Genomic DNA, 25,788 nt, shown 5'->3' with positions numbered 1-25,788 from the left:
TGACTACCTGTCTTATTTGGGATTTTTGGGCATTGGTATAGCCATATTTAAAAATATGTCTTCTCATCTCTCCATTATCCTGGTGATGATTTTAAAGAATTGTTGGCCATCACTGTTGGACTGTTTTTCATGTGTCATCTTTCTGCCTCTCCATCTGTCCTTATCTTTGTCTCTCCAGTCCTCTCCCTCCATCCATCCCTCCTCTACTCTACGTACCCTGCTTCAATGAAGTGGTTGATGGCAGCGTCCATCTGTTTCTGCTGGACGAGGTAGTCTCCCCAGGACTCCTCCAGTTTCACCACCTCAGCGGGGAAGGCTATGCGAGCCAGCTCCACAGCTACAGGAAACAGGAAGGAGAAACTTTCTTACCAGAAAAGTTACAATTCACTTGATTTAGTTTAAACCTACCATCTAAAATTGTACAAAACATTGTAGAAGTTATCAAATGCTATATACTGTCTAAGCTACCTAACTGTTTTACCTTTCCTGAAGGCACCTCCTTTACAGTAGCACGTCAGCGCTCTCTGGTTGTTCCTGATCTTCTCATACAGATCTCCTGCCTGGTCAGAAGAGAGGACATACATTTTACAATCAATTGTCTTTCATGTCATGTGGGGCTGAGGCATATCCCAGCTGTCAATCGACGAGAGACCTGGACAAGGCCACCAACTCCAGCAGCCAATTACCAGTTAAGCTCACATTCATGTCACTGTGAAGCCAGAGCACCTGGAAAGGACCCAGGAAAGCACAGGGAGTATTTGCTACTTATAATCAGGAGGTCTGAACTCTGTGACTCTGCTAACTGCCACACCACTATGGAAATCCAGTATTTATATATTTAATATTTATTTATCAGATATTTATAAATGTTTCAAAATTTGTCCTTATAGCCAATAACATATTGAAACAATGGTGTGGCTGTCAGCCATTTGTGAGGGGCAGCCAAACAGAAGACAGCTGTCTTAAAGAAAGAGAGCTGAAACAGCTTGATTGTGACAGTGCATGAAGTGTGGGGCTATATCACGGCCCATTACAAGATGAATCAGGATTATTTTGAACGCTGAATGACATAAAGTTACTTTAGTAGAGTCCAGTAATGAAAACATGGAATGTCAAATGAGAATAATAAGGTGTCTTTTGAATTTTGTTGGTGTAATTGGGAAAAAGAAAAGGGCAGTCTCCTCTTGCTGTCGATGTTTGTGGAACAATGACTACTATCACTTTTAAATGTCTTTAGAAAGTATGTTTTCTTATTTGTTGTATTGTGGATTTAAACACAGGATGCCTGGTGTCAATATACTCCTGGCCAGTAACTGTGAATTTGGCTGAGGCTGTGTGAACCAAAGCTGGCAATTACACTGTGCTACATTTTAATTAGTTACCTCAGTTTTTTTGGTTTTTTTAATGGACTAAGTAGGAACATTTTGTCCCTGTATTTCTCTGCTGGTAAACAACATGATACCTGAATCAGATATTTGTTCCAGCTAAATATTTTCTTGCGTTTCACCATCTGTGACTATCCTCAATTAAACATGTCCAACTCTTTCAACCTATAATTATCCTTCTTTTACAAGGATACACACATTTCAAATGCTAACTCAGTGGGTTTTCTAACAATAAAATGCAATGGAGAATAGTGGCTCTTTGCAAATTACAGAAAATATTCTAAGTTTTATTTTAGCTACTGCAAGTTAAATTGTAATCACCAACTTCTATATCTAATTCCAGACACCGAAACTGATCAGAACACAAAATATCAGGTTACAAAATTTGCTTTGAGGATCCAGTCTCCTTTTCCAAGCCTCTTTCCCACCTGTTACATAAACACAGATGGCTAGAGCAAAAGAAGTGAGCTTTTAGACAGAAAAAAAGAAAAAGCACACAGAGAAAAAACAGGCAGATGGAGGGAGACAGAGTTCAAAACTGAAAATAACAAAGAACACTTGTTCCATTGAAGCTGAGGCGAGGAGAGATGGGCTCAGAGAAGCGGGAATCGCAGGAGGAAGAACTGATCCACTCACTCTCTCGTAAAACTCTCCCTTGATGAGACTGGCAGCAATGCGGTCGATGGTCTCGCTGCTGTTGGTGATCTCTGACTGGCTCATGGCGAGGCGAGCGGCCTTAGCTGGCAGCCCTGCTTTCAGGTAGAGGTTTATGGCACCCTGGAAGTCTCCCTCGCTCTCCCTCACCTCGCCGGCCCTGTCTTCCTGACCCGTCTCCATCAGCCACCGGTAACGGTTTTCACGCAAGGTGTCGAGCTCTGTGTAGCCCTGCGGTTATTTTGCATTTAGAGTTCAGTTGGTTTCATTTAAACATGTCTAGAAAGAATCAAACAGTTATTCTGTCCACAGATAACTAACCAACAACACTGTCTTGTGGTTGACAGCAGGTGTATATTGTAATTTTGTAATTCAAATTCTCTGAGAGGTAACAAGACTCCTGCCCCTGCTGTGGGCTCTGTTTTCAGAAAATGAAGCTCATAAGGACACTTGCTGTTCACCCACAGGCCTTTTCAGATTTGATAAAGTGAGTATTATAAAATAGTGTACGCAGGGAATAGATCTCAGCAAGATAAAGGCATAAATGGGCTAAATTATTTTGTTTTTACAAATGCTGTTTTAGGCAATTAAGAAGCCTGTGCTTGTCATATGAGAAGGCTGTCTGTTTACACATTTTGGGGTTTTTTCCTGTCTTTTCCGATTTAAGCTTAGTGTAGCTTTATATGTTTTATTAAGCAATAAAGCAAATCATTTCTGATATTTGGATTTCCTGCTTTTTTTCTGTCCCTTGGGGAATGCATTAGATAGGGCATCAACCCTTAAAATCCCCTAAAATAAAAAATGTAATAACTATATAAATATAATATGTGGAGCTACCCACTGTGCTGACCTTTCCCAAATAAAGAGGCAGTAAAAGACTAGCTTTTGGCTTTTATTCTGTAATATAAATATGATAAATAAATATTTTAAATGTGCTGAAATCAAAGTAATCAAAATAAATACGCTACCTTGAGCTGAATTGTGACCACGTATTATCAGTAATTGAGTATGATTCAATTCCCTTTTTTTACCTTGGCTTCAGCTACAGCAATGCAATCGTCCCACATGTGGAGTTCTTGGTACATCTCTATGGCTTCTTCGATGGCATTCTGCACAGCAAAAACAAAACAAAACAAACAAAAGCCAAACGTTGGACTTAATTCTCCAAAAATCTAGCATTAAGGATGCAGAGCTGGGTTTATTTGTTCAGTTCATCTTGAAGACTTCATCTCAAGACTTTACCAATCCCAGGTGTTTGGTAAAAGACTCCAATGACTTGTCAATGCAACCCTCACAGGGATTTGTTGGTTACCATCTTGTAAGGTAAACAATACTTTTAGCAGTGAAAGCATCTCTGTGTTGCTTGTCCTTCCTATTCTTACATGGGGAAGAAATTATAAATATCTAGTTTGTGGCTGCTTGTTTCTCCTAAGCCTTATTTTACTGTGTTGAATCCCTCCTATAGTAGGTGACAGCATTTATGTGTGCTTGTGTAGCTGCATTGTTCACTGTCATCACGACTGAAACTGAGCTGTTTATGTTCGAGTTGGAGCTAATAAGTTGTGAAGGGTTACTTTAACTGAAGGAGAGGAGACTTCAGAACACACTGAGTCTATGCAAGTATCATCAGAGCTATGAAAGCAAGGGACAGAGTACTACCTGCTACATTAACATTATATAGCAAGCTAGAAACAGTTAGTCTGTTAATATTTTGAGCTTTATATTAAAGTGGTCTATTTTTTGCTAATCTGTAGAATGAACATATTTGACTAAAAATGTCAGTTTACCTGCAGATAGATGCCTCATGATATGGAGCAATAGTTCCTGGATTTTCCTCTGTTAATAATATGTTGTGCTTAACCACAAATATTAATACAAGATGTTACTGTGGTGCTGTTTACTTACATTTCTGTGATGGTGCACATCAGGCTGTGCTGTAGTCATGATGCAGTAATATAAATCAAGCAATCTTATTTCTAATGCTCTTTTTTTTTACTGCCCACCTGCTCTGTGTAGTGCATCTCAGCCAGTTTAAAATTCTTGTCCAGCATGGCCACGCGTGCTTGGACTTGATAAAATGATGTCCCATCTTCTCCCTAATAAAGAGACAAAGAGATTAAAACATACAAAAGCCAGGGAGCACTTTTGAGCTTTGCCGAGAGAAAAAGGAAGCTATAGCAAAACTTTTCAAGAATTGCAAAGCTGCATTTTTTTTATAAGGACCAATCACAGAGATTCAGCTAAAAGGAATTTCATTAATATCAACTCCAGCAGAGACTTGCTGTACAATGAATGCTGGGTTTCCAGTTCCATCACAAGACACATACATTTTTAAGGGAAGCGTTGAATTATTCAGGTTTCGTTGCATAAAAATGTCAAATACCGTATTGCATTTCATTGGAGAATACTAATAATTAGCCAATTAGCCAGAAATATTATTGCCACCCTTAAAGCTCTTTATCTGCTATATTTCTGATCAGTGCGTTGGGCCTTTGCTGAGATAAAACATACCGTTTCCTGTGAAACTTTGTCTACGATCTCGTTTGTTTGGCGCAGGAAGTGGAGGGTTGAAACATCACCCAGCGCAGCAAAACACCTACAAAATAAAAGGGAGAGAAAACCATAGAGAAACTAAGCAATTAAGCAGCAGATGGTGACAGAGAAAGTGAACAGAAACAGAAATAAAGAGAAATATATTCAGTTTAGTGGAGGAAGAATGCATTTCTGGACAGTGAAAACTTGTTCACTTAATGAACTGAGATAAATTAAAGCTCTTTGTCTAATTAGCCTTTAGATTCAGTGTGAGAAGCTGAGAAATGCACAGGCACATCTTAGCATTTGGCCACTTTATTACCAACTCTCTGTGAACAGTTGCATCAGATTAATGAACAAGTCATGAACGGAAAAAAAAAAGTTTAAAAACTCCTACTGTCTGACTCTTTTTTTCTGCTTCCCTCTCTCATTAACATCACTTCCCTCCCTCATTAACATTATCCACTCCAGACAAAGCTGTTTCTTTCCCCGATTTCATGATTTATGCAATTCAAGACGATGCCTAACGAACAGCATATGCATTATTAATGACAGGGAATTCAAATTTGAAAGGTTTCTCAAAACAGAGAGAACTAAAGATGGAGAGAGAGGAATAAAATGATAGAAAATTAAAAACTGTCTTTGATGATAAATGAAGTTAGAGGAGGGGGGGGGGGCTCTGGCAGAGACACAGCCATCAGCCGTGTGTGTGCAGAGGGTATACTTCTATTATGTTGTGGGGACATTTATCTGGTTATAAAATAATATTTCAAGGAACTATCTGATTATCTTCAAGGTACAAAAATCTAGCTGTATAAGCTAAATCTGTATTTTAGATTTTATTTTAGATAAAAGAATTGGTCAGAGGAGTAAAGGTTATAGTAAATGTCCAGGAAATGACTGTAAGTCAATGTAATGTCCTCTGAAGTGATGAAAAACAACTGCCCGGGTGTGCGCAAGTGTGTCCAAGAGTGTATTTCTTCATTCCAGGTGATGAAGGTGCCCTTGTTGCCTCTTTCCTCTTTCTTTCTCTCCAGCCCCAGAGATAAGTCTCACTTGCAATGACGACTGATACGGAATGTAATTATTCCGGAGACAAGAACATTACTTTGAAAGGGCTTTGTGTGTGGCTGTGTGTGTGTGCGCGTTTGTGCCGTGCTGACCTTTCTGCGATGTGCAGCTGGCGAGCCTCTAGAGCCAGCTTGCTGAGTGTCTTCCACATGGCTTCAGTCTCTGGTGACATCTCCAGAGTCTCGAGGAAGGCTGTGGCTCTGGAAAACACACGCACATGCACAAGTAGAGCTGAGCCAGGTGGCAAGACAGAACATAAAGCAAGTATTCTGTGCTGCAGATACCGACCACGAATGGTGTGTAAAGATAAGGAGCGGCAGAAGAGCTGGAAAGATCGAGGAAACTGTGTTACAGCAGCCACTCCCAAATTTAAGTCTGAATTGGAAAATCTTCTATGGCTTTTTCATCGCTTCTAAATATGCTTTAATTTGGTTTAGTCTCCAGAGTAGGTCTACGTGTTTCGATTTACTCTTTTAGTTATTAAAACATGTGTGGTATATGTCAGGTCTAACAACACATCAACACATACAGTAGACTCACGGTTACACTGACATCCCAGTCTCCAAATCTAATTTTTAATCTTTTAATATTTTTCATATTTAGCTTAAGTTTTTATTTTGTGTTTTAGTCAGACTTGTTGGATACTGAACCCTAAAAAAATTAGCCTAATTCAGCTGATGCAAACGTCCAAATGGAAAAAACAAGGAACTGCAAAGTAAGGATGAAGAGAAGGTAGGTGAACATGATACCAAACACATCAAACTGATACAGGAAGATGGCATTATAGGTACACACAAGGGTGACTGGTGATTAGATACAGGTGACCCAAAGAACCCGTCTTTTCATAAATCTGGATCAAGTTGGTTCCTGAATGTCCCAAATTCATTCTTCGGCAAGACAATCACGATAATAGTCCCACATATAGAGCCATAAAGAAGATGTTTTGTATCACTCTATGAAGTAAATCAATGAATAAGACCTATGTATGGTCCAGTGTTTGACTATAACACGCTCTACAAAACATAAAGCAAGTCATAATGGACCGTGAGATGTTCTCATCTTATAAAGTCTGCTGAGGAGATCAGTGGACATGTTAGAAAGATTATTGCTGGTATGACCTGAAAAGATGCTGAACTTCTTCAATGTGACAGCTGCTAAAGAGGGACCAGGGCTATCTTCTTAATCTAATTCAATCACATTCACCAACATTAGTAAAATAGAATTTAGAAGACTTATTTGACAGATTAGCGGATTACAAAGATCATGATTTATAAGAATAATGAGAGGAATAACAAATTGCTCCCCAGAAAGCACAAAGCTGTAAAATTACTTTACAAAATAATTGCAATAACACAGTGATCTTTTAACTCAGATCATGAGTGGATGAAATAAAATGCCTGGCTTCCATATTCAGTGGTACTTGTCCCATTGTAAAGTATAATTTTTGCTTTACATAATTCATAGCTAAAAAAATCCTTACTTATCATATCTATTAGCTCACCCTATGTTCATCTAATGTCTGATAAACAGAGGTTTAAGCTCCTCCCCCTTTAAGACAACCTTCTACTTACTGGCTACCCCGCACAAACAGAAAGCTATCTTCTCTCACTGACTTAATACAAAGACAAGTGTATATAAAATGTCAGAAAGAAAGGATTTAAAACAGTATGAAACCTAAACTTATTGGCTAATGGCGATTACTGGTACATTATGGCCCTGTTTAATATGGACATTCACCACTATAACTGAAGATAACAGAGTATTTGAAAGAACAGAGTAGATTCCCATAAGACCACAGAGAGTGCAATTAACATTTTCTGTCTCTTATTACCCAAAATTATGCCAACCTAAACTTCACAGCACTGTGCTGAAAAAACTGATAATGTAACCTTGACTGGAATAATCAAAATAAAACAATTAATTCACTAAATTTATTTAAAGCATGCCTCTTCCAGAAACAAAGCTTTTCTACTGTAGGTGACTTTAGTGACATTGTCAGCAAAGGCCTGACGGTGCTCAGTGGAGGACCAAATGACCTCTACACACAGTTCCATGTCAAAACAATCCTATATTCAGTAAATAGTTGTAAACTGTCTCTCAAAATATAGGAGTTTTAAAAATATAGTCATGATTTTTCAATTCCTTGTTGGGTAGTTTTAGTTTACAAAATGTAATTCAAGACTTTTTATGACATTTTCTTCCTATGAAAGAAGAGCATTAAACATATAAGCAACCAAAGACTCCCAAAGTGCTAGAGGAAGGAGCTGAGTTGATGCTCCTCCTGAATAAGAGAGGTCAGTTATAATTATTTACTCCATCTGATGAGGTGGCTTCACACGAGCATCCTTTCGGAGGTGATCAAATCACAACACACTGAAGGGAAGGATTATATCTCCCAGCTGGCCTGGGAGTGCTGAGGAAATACTCGAGAAGAGCTGGAGGAAGCTGCTGGATAAAAGGACATCTGGCCTGTTCTGCTCACCCTGCTGTCACTGCGCCTCTGACCCAGAAAAGTGACGGGTGCAAGGAAGGACGCACGGATGTTCACGCTGCATCGTCATTTTGATAGGCTGTATGGTTTTATTTAGTGGGCTGTACTCACCTGTTATAATCTCCATCATCAACAGCCGTACCAAACTCAATGAGGCCTTCGTCGAGTGTGTATGTCACCATGTTGACGCCCTCTGTCACAATCACATCCGTCTTGCCATCGGCTCTTTTGAGATCCACAATGTCTCCCTGACAAAGAAAGGAGATACATACTATGCATAGGTATGAAACCTCCGCGCTGTGTTAATAAAGTGAAAAATGTGCTTTTCATGCTACTGCTAAACTGTATTAGACAGTTTAAGCCACAAAATACTTTATAGATGAAGCTTTTACTTACAAAATACATTTTGTCAGGTTTTTATATTCTGTAATTTCTGGTCTACATGCAATCCTGCAATCATCCTCTACTTCTGCACTTTGTCTCATTCCTGTTCATTTTGCCTTCTTTTGTGATTGCGTTTAACTATTTTAGTCGTTTCCTGTTTAGATGAAGTGTTTCAGTTCCTTTTTTTGTTCCAATTATTCTTCATGTGGACATTGATTTTGCTACAGTTTAACTTCACAGGTACATTTAAGACTTATTTTCTTTTTCTTCGTGAAGCATCCTAACCAAAGTCTCTCTAGAAGTGACCACAGCAACTCTGCAGCCATCTTGGGAAAACCTCAAGGGAGTTATAGGAGCTGTTCTCTTGAAGCCTTTGGAGTCACAAAGACCTAGAGAGTCGTCAGTGACCCCCAGTCGCAAGGGGAAAACATGTATTCCTGAACCGGGTACAGAGTGTTCTGGCAGCTGCTGTGAAATCAACTGCAAAATTGAGACGCTGGACTTTCAAAGCAGAAGATGTGCCTTTTACAGTGTGTTGACTTTAGCAGTAAAGCACAGCTTTTACTTTGAAAACGATTATTCTCTGTTTCGATTTTGTATTGCTCCTTTTCAAGTTTCACTACAACTTGGTAGTTAGTTGGTAAGTGTCTGCAGAGAAATACGACATCTTCCATGCAAACTATGGGTGAACGTGGCAATTTGCTTATGACCAAAACAATCACGCGGAGAGAACTGCATGGTTACCAGGCCATAGAAGCTACATGTCAAGAATCACCAGTCTTAAAAACACACACAAAAAAATGTTGGTAATTTTGCCCATAAAGAAATGTTTAAAATGCTTGTTTCTCTCTGGTAATTACAGCTGCAGTATGCATGGACACAGGTTTACAACATCACAGCCCATTAATGGGTCAGTCCAGTCGACCAACATAATCAACTTGCACCCTCCAAATTCACACTATGAATGCGTTTAGCCAAGAAAAACAATGAGTACACTTAAATACACTTAAAAAATTATAATGAAAGTTTTTGTTAAACCTTTATTTAACCAGGAAGTGAAACTCAAACTCAACAAGATTAAAAATGTTATTTTTTAGAGAGTGTTCTCAGCCAAGATATGCAGCATTAGCCAAGAAAGTTTTTTTTCTAGAAACCAGAGTGCATAAAGAAAACTTTCATAAGCACAGGGAGAACAGAACTGCACACCGATTGGCCCTGGAACAAGCATGGGCGTATGTTTCCCAGTTTGGCTCTTCAGAAGTTTTCAAACCTAATTTTGAGCATTTACACTTTTGTTTTTCACATATTATGAGTCATTTTAGACATGCAGCTGTTACTTCCAGTAACCTTTGAATTTAGAGTTATGGCTCTCTTAGATAAAGGCATCAAAATAACTGTCCACATATATGACTAGATGTATCACCAAGATGGCTGCTGAGCAGCAAAGTATGTCGGAAATATTCAATTTCAAAATTCAATTTATTTTAAATCAGTTTTAGTTATATTGCACCACTTCACAACTACAGTCATCTCAAGGCACTTTGGTTCCCAATAATATGGTGATTATTAATGAGAATTTCCACTAAACACTATGAAATCAAATACTTTTAAAAGAATTATGACCAGCACATAACAGCAGCAATTCTTTGTCCATTACTACCCTCTGCTATTGTCTACAAAATAAAATTGTCTTGCACAAAGCTCAGTGCACTTTGCAAAAACATAAATCAGCCACACAAGAGGCTGCTGCGCTTGGTTTTTATTATTAATGAGAACAGCAGCAAGTGTTAACGCAAGCAACTTTCAAAACCCTGCGCATGCCAGGGGCGACTAACTGCCTCAGGACAGCGGCACAAAAAGCTGGTTCTCTGTTAAGGCTTTGCCAGCAACACAAGGCTTGAGAACAGTAAAAATAAAAAAAACATGTGGCTTCAGTATAAACACTGTGGAGATATTAAAAATAAAAAGGTTTATCAAAACAAGCCAACCAGGGCAGATGCAGAGCCTCCAGTTAAAGATGCAGACCATACTTAAATCACACTTACAAAGAAAACAAAAGCTCACCTTGACAGGGAACATGGTGACGGTCTCTGGGCTGTCGATGCTGTACCAGATGCAGAGGTTTCCCCGGTTCTGGGCGACCACCACATCGCTGCCAGGCACCCACTGGACGTAAGAGCAGAAACTCAGCAATGTGGTCTTCATGCCAGACTGTATGTCGTACAGATGGAGCTGCAGAGGACAGAGAAAGATAGAAAGATATAGAAATTCCTATTTTCATCATCAGGAAATGGTTTCATGTCCAGCAGTAAAGGCAAAGTCCAGCAAGTGTCACTGTACATAAGAATGGATTACACCAATTTCAGCTGTGACTGTTAAATTTAATGTTGGTAAATATAGAGTTAATCTGCCTTAGCTTAGCATAAAATGAAAAAAATAGGTTCTATACAAAGGTAACAAAACCACTTTACAGTCTATCAAAGCTCATTTGCATCCACAATAATATTATTATTTTTTTTATATACTATATAATTTAAATGTTTCATAGGAAGTTTATGCTGACAGTACTTTGCATCAGATTATCTTTTACTATCTTTAAAAGAGTCATTGTAAGAGTATTCAGAGCATCATGGATCACCACTTAAAGTCAGGCTAAGTTAAATTTGATTTATTTGAATCATCGATTTATTTCTTGCACCTGCATTTGTTGGTTCAGTTTATTTATAACCTCATTACCTTAGGAATGTAAGTTCGAGGCCCATTGCACAGCAGACCCACACTCCTTCCACCTGTTTGTTTCCTTTGGCCATGTCTCCACACCTTATTTTATTTTATTTCTTGAACTTCTGTAGGTAAACTGACTCTTGGTTGTGGCATCCTCTTTATATTCAGTCTCTGGAATAAGCCAAGCCTTTATGTTTTCCTTGCTGTGGCAAAAATATGTAACTAGTACTTGGATTTTTGGGGTGCATTTGAAGATATAATGTGGTAATTCTTTGATCTATAGAAAAGCTGCTTGGTGAATTTTGTTACCTTTAGGTAGGAGACCTTAAAAGTGAGAGAGTCGTTTCTCCTTGTCCACAGTACAAAAATAGGCCTTATGTATCTTCTACTGTTAGGTTCATAATTTATTGGAATTTTTAGCACATTAGGTTATTGTCAAGCATCCTAAAAACTTTTTTAAAAACTCCTTGAATTAAAGTTGAAAGTCCACACTTCAAACACATCTTAATAGTCTTGTTTAAAACCCACTGGTTTACACAACAGATTTTACTTCTTTTTATTCCATCCATCCGTTCTCTTCCACTTATTCTTGTCTAGGACGAGAGGCAGTGTACACCATGGACACATCGCCAATGTGCCACAGAGCTAACACATAGAGACAAACAACCATTTGCACCTATGGGCAAATTAGAGTTACCAATTAATATAACCCCACTAACTGCATGTCTTTGGACTGTGGGAGGAAGCCAGAGTACCCAGAGAGAACACAACCAAACAAGGGGGGAACATGCAAACTACTCACAGAAAGACCCCAGCCTGGTGTTTGGAATTGAACTCAGGACCTTCTTTCTGTGAGGCAACAGTGCTAACTACCATTCCACCACACTTTTTATTCTTTCTTTTGAAATATACTACCTAAAATGTCATGCTGACCATCATGAGACAATGCGATAGATTAGATTGCATTTTCCCTTTCATCTTCCTTTTAGACCACCCTTCTTCTAATTGGCTACCACTGGAGACCAAAATGTTTGGATAGCAGGTAGAAGGGCTCGCCAGCTCTGTGTGCCTGCATTTAGAGCAGTCTAGCCTAAAGCCTAAACCCTTGGCCCACTCCCTTCTTTCTTTGAAACTGTAACCATGTTTGACATTCCACATACACTTTATGGCTTTATTATTGCTTCCATCCTTTATAGTATAATTTGTTGCCGCTCTAACATCTCTGGATTAACATTATAGGTTATTTGATATATGACAGCAGAAACACTTAAAGTAAAAATTCTATAGGAAGCATTTTGCTAGCAACCTGTTCTTGTTGGTTGAGGTTTACATTAGCATAGTTAAACTCATTTGGCTTGAACAAAGTTGATTAACATCCAGCAGCTCCACATGAAAACTCCCACTGCAATAATCTGTTCCACTGTGCACTTGATGAGAATGTAGATTCTATAAGCTACAGAGACTCCCGCAGCACTTAATGTGCATGTGTGAGTATGTCAGACCGCCCGCTGATGTAATCAGCTTCCTTAATGCCCTCCCCACACCCACCACCACTAATTTTAATAATGCTTTGCCTATAGTCTCACCCGGGTGCTCAGCTTGCCAACTTTAAAATGCAATGAGGACAAGCAGCCTGTTGATAAGGTCATCTGAAAGCAAGGAGCAATTAAAGAAACATTTTATGACTCTTTACTGTTGAAAAAAAAAATGGGAAAATGAAATTTCTCCCAGATTGTGGAGTGTACTGAATTGCAGTTGGGAAACCACTATTAGTGCTGTAATAAAGGTAAAAGTTAATAACCACTGCAGATCAGATGAATTAACATTTACAGTAAACCTGGGCATAAAAACGTTTCACTGAGAAAAAAAAAATCTGCACACGAGCCACAAAGATTTTCAGTGATTACAGAGATTTTTTTTTCTGGCACTAATTACCGTCAAACTTTTCTATTCTTCTACTTCTTCCTCAAGTCATTGATGGTCATAAATATTTTACAGTCTCTATCGCTAAAGTTCATTTTGCATATACTAAAAGGAAACTTGTACACTACATTTGTAAAACTGAATTATGTGTCACAGCAAGTCGCACTGGAGGAAAAAGTTAGACTCCACAGAGGGATTCTCAATTACCTGAGTTCTCCTTGTCTTTGCCCCAAGGCTTAAACATCAAACTTTTTTTTTACCCCGAGGCAACAACTGACAACAACTCGCTGCTGCTCTCATCCTCCACACAAGGCCTCTGTGAATCTCAGCAACCTCTTACATATAACCAGAAGAAAATGAATATGGTTTCTAAATGGGGTCTATGACAGCAAAATTAATGTATTCCCACTTATATGACATAAGGCGTAACTAAAAGAGTTTTAGCTTTTAAAGCTTTTAAATAGGGACAGTTCATCGTCATGAGGAATTCACATTTAAAGGCGTAGTTTGCTTTTACTCCATCCAGATTATTATATACAGTACGATCTATATAGAGATGTCTGCCTTCTCTGGAACATATCTGTACCAATTAGTGCTCAACATGTGAACTTCTTAATACAATATAATGCCGTGCTTACAACAACACACGCATGAGGACCTCCCTGGAAAAGAAAATCTTTTCCAGACATTAAACATCATTATAAAAGCAGATTAAATGTTTACGCTACACCAGAAAGCACTTTCCGATTTTCTTCTAGTCTTATTGTTTTTTTCTTTTGTTGGTTAATCTTAATTCTTCGGGATTCAAAAAACAGCGGGACAAGTAGGCACTGTGTCATTTAAAGGGATCCAAAGCCAAGAAAAGAAAAGTTGGTAACCTCTGATTTAAACCCTATAGCTAAAATTTCATGCCTTTCATGGTTAATTTATGGCGCCCCCCGGTGGCAAAGACGGTTTCACATTTATCTTGACAGTCAGTCAGAAAGCCTGGATGACCAAGATGGTTCAAAACAGAACCACAGCGCCTGTTTTAGATGATGGACATGGCCATAACTAAAGAACTGCCCCCAGCATTGACAGCCTTTTCTACTTTCCTCATCACACTGTCTATCATTTGCCCCCTCGCTCTCTTTTTGCCTCTGGGTCTCTATCTCATTGTGCCGAGGTTTTATTCTTACCCGCAGCTTCTTGTCCCTGAACAGCAGTTTGCACCCGGTTTCATTGAGCTCCAGCCAGTCAATCTTGGAGTCATGGCTGATGGTTCCCAGATTGTAGCCTCCGGCCAAGTCCACTGAGGGGAGAAATAAACCGACAGATTAACTGAGTCAGACTGCCAGTGTCTGGCTAACACTGGCCTTTTATTCAAGATCACAAATCAGCTAGTTCTTTTATAACTTTCCATAATTCTATCAGGCAGAGCCTGAGCTGTTTCTCTGCTCTCAAAATGTACCTGCTTTGGGATCCAGCTGATATTAGTGTGCTGATGTGAGGCCTATACAGTCTTTTTAATTAAAATGGGGGTTATTGTCCACACTGAGCTAACTGACTTTATACTGCAGTTATTGTAGGTATATTACTTTGGAGTTTAATATTATGGTAAGTAATCATATGGGCTGGATGAGTTCCTATATGTTATGACATGGTCAAGTACTGACAGTTTTCACTGAGTTGTATTTGGAACAAAAAAGGGATAAAGCTGGAATTGTCTTCTTTGAGGCACATGTAGATGGATGTGTATGGGCCTCAGTGAAGTGAAGTTCAGTTACATGATGATTTCATTTATGTTTGTTTGCTCTCCTCTTATGAAGAGTCTCAGCAACCTGCTGTTACCTGTAACACCCTCCTCTGGGTGGCTCTGGGGAGACATTTACTTTTGTGCATAATATATGTACAATATGACTGAAAATGTCAAAAGCAACAATCTAGATCTAATGAACAAGTATGACTTTAATGTCTTATTTATAAATGCTATTTATATATGTTATATGTTCCCCTCAATGACCACTGGTAGACTTTCATTATGAAGAACATGGCCTTATAACTTCATTTTTAGTCAGCCCATCATACACCATGCTATCTAGTAGGCCTCCATAATATATTCACCCGCTGCTTAGAATAGTCCCCGACAAATCTACTGTTTACTCCTGTTTAAATAATATTGGCCTAAAACACATGTACAACAAACCAAAAGGCTTCAAGGTGTGGGCCAAAGACAAATATTGATTAGTTCATGTGAAAATCTAATTAATTTATGAGAGCATGAATTACCTTTATGTTTAACTATTACAACTAAGGGTGTACTCACAATACACAATCTGTACCATGCTGAGCACATGACACCCAAAGTTTCTTTAACTAGTATGAGCCCACTGCGACCTGGCCAGTGAAAGACTCAAGCACAGTATTGCAATACTTCCTCAACGACAGCCTCCATTAAAATCTCTGTGGTAAATAATTAATAAATATAAAGGGAATGTGAGAGAACAGCCTGCCATAGCTCACAAAAATGGTCCAATTAAGCCACAAACGCGTGAAGCCGCGTGTGCTTTTGAAAGAGACAGACAGCGAGCACAAGAGGGAGGAGCTGACATGCTGAGACTAACTGGGGTGTGTTCAGTCACTGAGCGCAGTGTGAGCTCAGGTCATCGAGGGAGTGGGGAGGGACTGTGCCTACTGCGAAAGCACCCTGAGTGTTAAATCCTTTTCCGAACCTGGACAGTCACATTTTGAATACACACAATCACAGTCTTGCTCTCAGACACACACACACACACACACACACACACACACACACACACACACACACACACACACACACACATATTTTTCTTACCAACAGCAATAGTCTTTATGTCAATCAGATAAGCGAGCTTCTTGTTGTCTTCAACTCCTTTCTGCTTCCTCTCATTTAGTCGGACACTAGACCCACACACACACACACACACACACACTTGGTTTAAATGACATGACTGCATTCAGCAAGATATGGTTTTAACAAGTAATAACCCCAGCATTAGTGCAGCGTAACTGGCTTCAGCTGCTCTTCATTGTGTTAAATCCCAGGATGAACCTGGTCATGAATTTGTCATGCTGCAGTGTCCAGCCGGAGGCGAGCAGCAGCCAGAGTATCCGACAGCCATCATTCAGTCACAGAAGGGCTGACAGCGCTGACACTTCTGACAGCTCTGAATACATTAACATAGATGTGTGCTGACTAGTTGGTTTAGCCTCACTGACTCCTGTGGACTCCTTACTGTAATGATGCAGAGGATTTCTCCAAAACTCAATACCGCCATCTAATGGTCATGGCTGAAAGCACTTATGAGAAAGCATCAGGGTTAATGTTTGTATCTCTGTTTGTACCTTATGTATATGAATGTGTCATTTTTATATTTGTTCAAGACAGGAAAAAAATTGTATTTCTCTTTAGTTTTTCAGTATATTACAAATGCTGTCTTCAAAAAGATAATGCATGTTTGAATAACCCAAAATATTCCTGTTTGGAAGTGAGATATTGATTTCATTGCCAATATGCAAAACTGTCATTCAGTGTAGGTTCAAGCTATTATTAAGATGCTATTTTTGGACAATTTTGTAAATGGATAATGAAAGATGCACTCATGACACTGCTGCTGAATCGTTTTTGTTGCAGGGCACGTTGACATAAATGTATGTAATCGCCTGAAATCTCTGACTTTTAATCAGAATTACACAGTTGCAACCCCCATCAGCAGATCACTAATATTACATGCGTGGGACTGTTTCACATCTGTTCCTTAGAACCAAACAAACCGGTTGAGGTGCTCGAGTGTTACTGAACACACTGCTTCTGCATAATTATGAGGAACGGAGCCAACCTGATGAGGTGGGGGTTCATAAATTCCGTGCGGACTGATCCCAGAATCTCGTTGCTGCTGTACTCCACCAAGCTCAACTCCCCGGCATTAAATATCATGCACACCTGAAAACAGAAACAAGAACAGGGCTGTGAATACAGCACAGTGAAGAATGTAGTTTTATGGACAACATGACAGGACCTGATATATAACCTCCTTCGCCGAGATAATTATGTTTACTAAACACTAGGCCTTTGTGCTCCTTGGCAATCCTATAAATACAGGAGTGGTTTGGGGTTTTTTTTAAATAAGAAAACAAAAATAATCTGCACACTGTCTAAATTGTTAGTGTCTACTCACTGTTTCATTTTCAAAGAAGAACTTTTCATTTCCCCCAGAGCCAGTCCAAGGCACCTGGGAGAGGACAGAGAAAGCAGAATTAACTTTAATACAAATATTACAACAATACTGCGAACATAACACAATTACACAGTGTGAAGAGCGCATTTACAGTGAAAATCTGACATTAATGTTTGTGAAGCACACAAGACACACTCTTATTGCACCATAATGATGTGATTAACTGATTACTCATGTTTAGTTGTTACGTATATGTGATAGAGAACAGAAATTGACAGTTTATGACCAAAAAAATGTAACAGCATGTCAGCTTGCATATTCTCTAGGATGGGGTTGCACGCCTATAAATGTTGGGTCTCTCTAGCCCATTGAACTAAAAGACCTTTTATTAAATGCAGAGACCTAACTTTAAAGGCTTGACTTGAATTTTTGGTCACAATGTTTCCCTTTTCCTATATTATTCCCTTCCAAGAGTACCACTCCTGTTATTTCTTTGTTTTATGGTATATTCTTTTATGGTATACTTTGTGAGGTCCTACCTCGCTTAATTTATTCGTCAGGAGATCTCCCAGCAGAAGAGTATCTGATGTGTGAGCCATCAGGTAGCGATCTTTCCCCATGATCTTCACTTCTTCTATCTCATAACCGTAATAGGACTTCAGGACCACCCGAGTTCCTGTGGAGAGGTTCTTTACTATCACCTAGATTTAAAAGAAACAAAACAAAACATAATTCCATCTTTATTTATGGCTTTGAAATCCACTAACAATCAATTTACACACTGATATGTGATACCTTCAACCTGTTAATCCTGTTAAAACACCAGTCAGTCAGTTCAGTGTGGTGGTCGTTCCAACCAGCAAAGTTAATCGCAAGAGACTCTATCTTGTGTGTGTTCATAATGTGTGTATTTATTGTATAGTTTTAATTACTACTTTGCTTCTGCAAATTAGTGTGGCCGACAAGTAATGTGGTAGGCGGCACAGGCTCATGCTCATTCCTATAAAAATAAAAATATTAAAGTAAAAAACATGGCTTTTTTTAAAAGATGTTTTCTTGGAATTAGCAATTAGTGTTGTTTTTTCCCTATTTTCTAAGTGTAACATTATAAACAACAACAAATTATCCACGAGAAATAATAAAAAAGGCAGATATATTAATGTTTGATGGCTTAAAAATAATGAAAAACAAAAAAGATGTGTATTTCCAGCATGGCTTTTTTTTTCAGACTACTGTAAACATAATTTTCTGCTACATTTAATTTGTCAATTAAGAAGAAAATCAGATAAACAAAAAGGCTGGATGATTGTTTTCGGAGCTCATCTCTTTCTTAATCATACAGGGCTGCTTGTTGCACCTGAATTCATTAAGTCTGCATTACTGCTCTCACAAAATCAACGGGGCTGTTTTCACATCGTCTGTTAATTAGCAGAAGAAGGAGAGCAAAGAGACGTCTGAAATTGCCTATTTGGTTGTCTGTTTGTCTAATTTAGTGAAATTACAAACACTGCGGTTCAGCACTGATGATTTTCTTGTTGCCTGGCTGTTCCTACCTGGCTCAGGCCAACGTAGGTCACCTCATACTTGTTCTTGTAGATGGTTCTTCGCAGGCAGCAGTCAAACAGCTCCACTCCCCCGCATAGTGTTCCCTGTTGAGACACAATCAACAATTAAACACCTAAAAAACGCAATTTACATTTTCTAATCTGTTTGTTTGTCATTTTCAGATGGTAGCAGCACAGAAATTAATAGTTATTGTAGAACATACATGCTTTCAGAGTAATAATAAACTGTTGGAGTCAAGAGTTGGTGAAGAAAATGGAGGCAAAAAGGCATCTTAACACAATGTTGAAATTAAAGTCACACTGCAGGTTAAAATAACTTTTTTTTAACCTTTATTTAAGCAGACAGTCACATAATGTGCTAGGTCAAGTATTTACAGCGCAGAGGCGTGATCCGTCTTTCTTCCAGGCCAAGCTGGTGATTGTGTAGAGGTTGGAAATTTCTTTAGGTTTGGCTTCATCCCACATTCCTCTCCTCGGAGCCCAATTAAACACCCGCAACCTGGAAAAACATCAGAAAGGAAAAACAATCTTAGCAGAAACATCACTATGAACTTTCACTTTAACTGTGAAGCTGCCACACACCGACCGGTCAAAGCTGCCAAACACCACAGATTCCCCACTGGGGCTGGCAACAGCAACGGTGAACTCCTTCTCTGTTCGGTCGCGGCTGTAGTCGAAGGTCTGCAGGATGTGTCCCTCTCTGCTGTAGGCCACCACCTTCTTGTCGCAGCCCCCCACCATGATGCTGTTTGCACCCCAGGCCAGAGCGTAGGGTGGGCATGAGTGTGTCAGAAGCTTACCCTGTGGCAAGTAAACAAATGTGTGAGAAGATATGTGTTGAATGGTGTAGAACTTTTAAAATAGGGATAAAGAAATGTATGAAGGCAAACAATCTGTAGCCGTGTTCACTCATGCACTGAAGACCTGAACTTTTCCAGACATGCTGGAGGTGCAGTCACATTAAAAATTAAATGTTTTCTAACCTTCCAGCTCATTAATACACACTCTGTGTGACGTCTGATTGCATCAATATGAGAACAGTGCAGGTAAGAGTCCGGTAAATTTAAAGCATGTAAGTGGTCATCCTGTTTCCTGCCTCCTGTGTGCTATATGCAGGCAATACTTCATCTAGACTGAACGTGCCATGGTTCTTGTTATATCTGTGTCTGTCAGCAGGTTTATTCTTTTAAGTCTTCCTGGTACTTTCTCTGTTATTTTTCTTTTAGTTACTTCCTGTTTTACTTAGTTTTAGTTTTTTCTTTCTTCTTTTGCTCCTTTCCCTCCTTCATCATCAGGAGTCTCTTATTTGTGCCTCCTCGTCTCCTACTTCCACCAGTCGGTGACCTGAAAATCATTCTCTGTCTACCATGCTGCAGAGTCTCTCAATTCCTAAAATGCATCTAGAGAACAGAGGACAATGGAGGAGGCTTGTTGGAATTACTGGAGGATACACAGGTGTATCCTTCAGGGAAGTGTTTTCATCTTAAGTGTATAAAAGAGGTGTGGCACACAGCTGGAATATACAGACCAAGATCATTTAAATGCTTGTTGCACGCATCTCTGATGGGACTAAGACGTGAGCAGAGGCGTTGAGGATGTGCAATTTGGGAAATGAGAAAGGGGAATTATTTGCCCCACTCTCATTAGTTCACATGTTTGACTGTTTCCACTTGTGCCTAGGGTTGACACATCATACATGCGTGTGCATAGTTTATCCTGTATTTCCCTTTTTCTTGGGTGTTTCCCAGTCTGCCTCATTATGCTCTCTGTGTTTTCTGTTTCATTCACTTTAAGACTTGATGTTCTTGTTTTTTTGTTTTCTGTTCTTTTTTTTTTAAATCACTCATTAAAGGCCTGTTCTTTTTATTCATTCTGTGTGACTCCTGCTCCTCATGACAAAGCAGAATTTTTCCTATAGTGAGAATGCATCTGAAAATGATTATTTCCATCGGTGAAAAGAACAACTTTGGACAATGTCTCAACCTGATTTCCCAACATTTTCTTGATTTCATGTGTGAAAAACAGCTCCTGTAGGTGAATTGTACCTGTGATTCCCCTGAGCCTTCATCATCAAAGAAGTACCGCACAACTGTCCCATCAGCATGGCCCGATATGATCCCTTTACCAGAGACACTGACACAGAGCAGAGATCTTAAAAATGACACGCAGTGCCCGCAGAGCAAATGCAGCAAAGCAGATCATTATTTCACAAGCTATACACATGGGAAATAGCTCATAACTTTAATAAGGTCAGCCCACACGTCATGCTGGGACCCTTGCACAACTTTTTGGTAAAAGTTAGGGACAGAAAAAAAATTCTTTTTGTTTTTAATTTCATGGGATTTATACAAAGAAATCCTAATCACAAAAGCAGTTTCTGCGCAGTAGTTCCTATTTTCAAGTTTATCAGCTCATCTTAAGACTCACTGAAAATTAAGCAACACAGCAGACAAACATCTGCAATTATAGTTCCAGTTCAACAAAACGCATAATGATGTTAGGCCAATATATGGGGGCATCCTTGTTATATATATATATGTGTGTAAAGATATTTTAAGCACTCACTTTGATGCCAGTGAGACAACCCAGGATTCTGTGGCGTAGATGGTTGAAGATTTATTTGTCTGAGTGTTGGCAAACCGAATCTGTAAAAAACATCAGAGAACTTATTCATTATCCAAGTACACTGCTGTTGGATTTAGAGAGCAATACAAAGACTTAACATCCCAGCTGGAAAAGGCTGTGAAAATATTTCACATTTACTGTATAAAGATAAACAAATACCAATTTTTTCCAGGAGGTTTTAATGCATCTAAATTATGTTCTATAAATTCACTGATGTATATATTTCTTTTTACTAACATCTTTGTATTTATATGTATGGGTATATTTCTAAATGAATTATTTATGATTCCGACAGTTTTTGAACTCTACAGAAAAAAGCTTTGACATAGAAATCAGACCATGTGGAACTAAAACGTCTACAAAACCCCTAAAGGACACAACTGTTATTCTACTACACCCATATATAATTCCTGATACTTTTACTTAATATTAAAATAAACATATGACATATCCAAGACATACCTTGCCTTCAACTAATCCGTAGACAATAGCATGCTCTGCAGGCCAAAGAAGGCATGTCACAGCACTCTGCAATAAAGATAAGAAAATAACACAACCATGTTGTTGTGGGTGATGACACAAAGTTGAGAGAAAGCTGAAAAATGTAATGTTTCTAAGGAAAACAAATCTTATCACTCAATTAAAAACTAATACCAGAATTAACTTTGAACTCTACGAAAAAAGCTTTGACAACCGAATCAGACCACATGGAACTAAAATGTCACAAAAATTTAAAGAACACAACTATTAGTCTACTACAATTATACACATATGAAAAGAAAACGGAACATATCTGATCATTCTTTAATTTTATATGTCTAAATGAGTTACAATAATATATTTTTAATCTGTTCTCATTGGTTATGCATTTCTTTGTTTTATGTAGTAGTAGAGCATAGTAGGTGCTCATATTAAACATGTTCAAAGTTTGAAAAATAAACTGACCACAGTTTGTGTGCAAATAATCCCTCCAAGCCAAAAACTCAGGCTTTAGATTACTCTTAACTCTCAGATTCAGCAGCACAGAGACTCCATCGACATACCCTTCAAACCTTTTGTTTGCATGCAGCAGCCAATCAAACACAGCTGGCATAAAGAGAGGAACTAAAACTACTTGCTTCAGATGTGAGATTATCTGAGACAGGTGGACTAAATGATGATTAGTCTGAACTTTAAACTAAGCAAAGCTACGCTGTGCAAAAGTATAAAAACATATGCTGAAAATGGGTTTAATAGATTCCCTTTATGGAAAGAAAAGTTTCAATTAGCTTTATAACTTTGACAAAAAGCATAGTCACTGCCACTTTTAGCATGCTCCTCAAGGCAATAACAATGCATTAAATCATGTTTTCTTACCGTCTGAACAAATTTATTGCAGATGACTTTCTTGTCCCCCCTAGGAGAGACGATAAAACTGATTAAAACTTCTGCTTCAAATTGTACCAAAATATAAACTAATGAGAAAAATGGAATTAAGTAGAGGTAATTACCAGTCCTCCCCGATTCTGTAGACAAAGATGATATTGTCGGATTGGCCGATGGCAATTTTCGTGGAATCCGGTGAGAAGGCCATGTCATTTACAACATAGCTCTGCTTTCCATACTGAAAAAATAATACATTTGAGTAACTATTATTATAGAAAAGCAGTCTAACATAATAACACACCACACCATACCACACCACACACCAACAAACCCACAGTGCTCCTGGCCCATAGAAATCCGTTATGGGGGCCCCACGTGGTAAAACTGTAGGACCTGCTTGGGCAAACACACAGGGAGGCCTCACAGTGCAGGGCCCAGATGTGCCCTACATTTCAGCCCACAGTGAGCTACCAACAGTGTGGGTTTGCCCACAGTGGCCTCACATGGGCCCCAAGAGGATGGTTGCTGGATAGATACCCAGTTGCATTTAATATAGATTTTACAAAGCAACTTGGTGTAGGCTACAAATACAAGCACAGAGTTGAAAATAAATGGGTGTTGCCACAATGGCTACACCTATCTTTCATATACAGTCTATGATTCCAACTACACATTTGGTTAAGTGCACAAGTAATCCATCATAATTTCTTTATATTATATACAGCACCTCCTTTCATACACACATGCAGCTCAAAGGACAACGGGATTTGTCTAACCTTGGCGTCCACAGGTTTTGTGGAGAACTTGTCCCTGCTCTCTCCCTGCTCATCATAGAGCAGCACCACCCTGTCCACAGTGCAAACAGCGAACTTGATGTTGTTTGGTGCCCATGCCATGCAGGTAACTTTGGCAGCAAACTCCTGTGGAGGCAGGGAAACAAATCAGTCCTAAAGCACTTGTTTTATAGACTTGCTCTTATATGATGTCCTCTTTTGAAATCCTTCTAATGATGTTAATGTGATTTGTGTATCGAAAATCAGTGTTTCTCGCTTTTTTTTTTTTTTTTTTTTTATCTTGCTTTGTTTTTGGCCCTGGTTTCTGTTTTTCTATAAAAGCATATTTTAACTCTGTCTGACTAACTGTTGTCTATTTTGGCCAGTAGAGATACTCCTTGTGAGCGGCAGTTAGATGTTAAATTTGATCAGACACGATAGATTTAGCTGTTTTAAAATCCAGTTTAGCACATGCAGACTTTTGGCCATGTATTAATCATATGGACGCTGCGTTTATGTGCTAGCAAGCCTGGCTAGTTAAGTGCAAAAATCCGCTTGCAATAACAGTTCAACGTGGGTCGGTAAAAACAAATTCATGCAAAAAATATATATATATATATATATCACGAAATTGGTGTTCAGTTACAGCTTTCTAGTATGAACATTATTTTCTGGCTTCCAGCACTAGTTATCGTTAGCTAAATCGCGCTGGCTTCCTAGCACCAGTTACGGTTAGCTAAGTCGTCAACGTACCCGGGGGGTTAAAAGTGTCTTGAGATACTTCAGTTGCATTCTGAGGGAAGCTCGTACACAGAATGATATTATTATTGCTGGAATATTCCTCAGATTTTGGTCATTTTGCTAGCAAGCCAAAGCTAAGGGGTAGCGCAGAGGAGGTTGGAAGTAAACTAACTGTGATCTCCTTAGTTACCGCTGGGGCGGGACTTGCGGTGCGTTCAAAACAATAGGGAATGTGAATGTTCTCAGGCAGTTTGTCAGCTCTCGCGCTTTTGTTTCTGCAAAAGGATGTCATTAAATAATTAAAACAATTTTAACCCGGTCGAGTCGTTTCAGGTTACGCCACAGGCCGTGAACAGAACTGCTTCGATTATGTGATTTCTATCCGTTCATTCTGTTTAATCTAAAGATATTACGTTTTCCGTCATTATATACGAACCTTCAAGTGACAGAATTCTCTGAGCGGAAACATGTCCACGTTTAGTAAGAGAACAGTTCACTTTCGTTGTGATATTTAAATGGTCAAATTTCAGGTTAAGATTAAACAGCTTTGAAGAAAATTCCCTCCAAAAAAGAAAAAAAAAAAAATGTGGAGATGCCGGGGATTGAACCCGGGGCCTCATACATGCAAAGCATGCGCTCTACCACTGAGCTACATCCCCTTCCTTATGGCATCGGCGAATGTAGTATATTTAGTGGCATACATCCGCACTATACTTGCTAGCTATTTCTTCATTATATCATACTTGTTTAAAAAAATCATTTCAATTCCTCATATAATATGTAAATTGCTTCCACTTTCTCCTGGTATACCAAACCGTTGAATACAAATATTAAAGTTAAATAATTGTAAATTTATGAATAAGTCTGAAATGTAGCCCCCAGTAGCACAGCCTGACAGATTACGCACTTGTGAAATTTGCTGTTAACATCACTTTGTCTTTTGCTTTTCATTATCTCTATATATTATTAGCCGTTTAAATGGTGAATACACACCACACATTTCACGTCAATATCAAAATTCAAGTTGTAAGAACGTTTCTTCCTGGGCACAGAACAAAATGTTAAGTTGCCGCTGCAGATGCGCCCCTCTAGCGTGGTGACGTAGAGGTGACGTGGAGGTGTTAATTTTCCAAAGTGTACCAAGGTGTACCGGAAATCAGCGAAACCCTCACGTGTACGACGAGATATTGCCAATTTTTATGTCGCACAAAATCAGAGACAAAGACAGGAAAATGTTTACTAAAATTTAGCATGCATATTGGCTCTAAAACAAAGGAACTCTAAATTATTGATTCATGTAAACAAGTTACTTATTTTCATGACAACATGCATTTTGTTGACTACTAAAGATAAGAATTT

General features: G+C 38.8%; 1 protein-coding gene and 1 non-coding gene across 2 annotated transcripts in view; both read right to left on the bottom strand.

Annotated features, from left to right (window-relative positions):
* Positions 1-24,632, bottom strand: part of ift172 (intraflagellar transport 172) — a 54,928-nt gene extending 30,296 nt beyond the window's left edge. The window contains exons 1-24 of the mRNA XM_031746194.2: positions 24,442-24,632; positions 23,692-23,835; positions 23,041-23,153; positions 22,907-22,946; positions 22,013-22,078; positions 21,491-21,570; positions 20,971-21,058; positions 19,512-19,726; positions 19,301-19,424; positions 18,914-19,009; positions 17,900-18,061; positions 17,361-17,414; positions 17,022-17,125; positions 15,998-16,083; positions 14,343-14,455; positions 10,582-10,749; positions 8,245-8,381; positions 5,735-5,842; positions 4,551-4,635; positions 4,043-4,135; positions 3,071-3,148; positions 2,022-2,270; positions 482-560; positions 217-337 (exon numbers count right to left, since the gene is read on the bottom strand). Coding sequence (XP_031602054.1) covers positions 217-337; positions 482-560; positions 2,022-2,270; positions 3,071-3,148; positions 4,043-4,135; positions 4,551-4,635; positions 5,735-5,842; positions 8,245-8,381; positions 10,582-10,749; positions 14,343-14,455; positions 15,998-16,083; positions 17,022-17,125; positions 17,361-17,414; positions 17,900-18,061; positions 18,914-19,009; positions 19,301-19,424; positions 19,512-19,726; positions 20,971-21,058; positions 21,491-21,570; positions 22,013-22,078; positions 22,907-22,946; positions 23,041-23,153; positions 23,692-23,835; positions 24,442-24,480 — 2,642 coding nt within the window. The 5' untranslated portion in view covers positions 24,481-24,632. The remainder of the gene's footprint in view (positions 1-216; positions 338-481; positions 561-2,021; positions 2,271-3,070; positions 3,149-4,042; positions 4,136-4,550; positions 4,636-5,734; positions 5,843-8,244; positions 8,382-10,581; positions 10,750-14,342; positions 14,456-15,997; positions 16,084-17,021; positions 17,126-17,360; positions 17,415-17,899; positions 18,062-18,913; positions 19,010-19,300; positions 19,425-19,511; positions 19,727-20,970; positions 21,059-21,490; positions 21,571-22,012; positions 22,079-22,906; positions 22,947-23,040; positions 23,154-23,691; positions 23,836-24,441) is intronic.
* Positions 24,633-25,016: 384 nt separating this feature from the next.
* On the bottom strand, positions 25,017-25,088 carry trnaa-ugc. Its single transcript has one exon. It is a non-coding gene; the product is annotated as a tRNA-Ala (tRNA).
* Positions 25,089-25,788: the final 700 nt, after the last annotated feature.

This window comes from Oreochromis aureus, linkage group 15, assembly GCF_013358895.1.
Source record: "Oreochromis aureus strain Israel breed Guangdong linkage group 15, ZZ_aureus, whole genome shotgun sequence".
Taxonomy (NCBI): domain Eukaryota; kingdom Metazoa; phylum Chordata; class Actinopteri; order Cichliformes; family Cichlidae; genus Oreochromis; species Oreochromis aureus.
The sequence above is the reverse complement of the archived record's forward strand: the minus strand, read 5'-3'. Positions and strand labels throughout refer to the sequence as shown.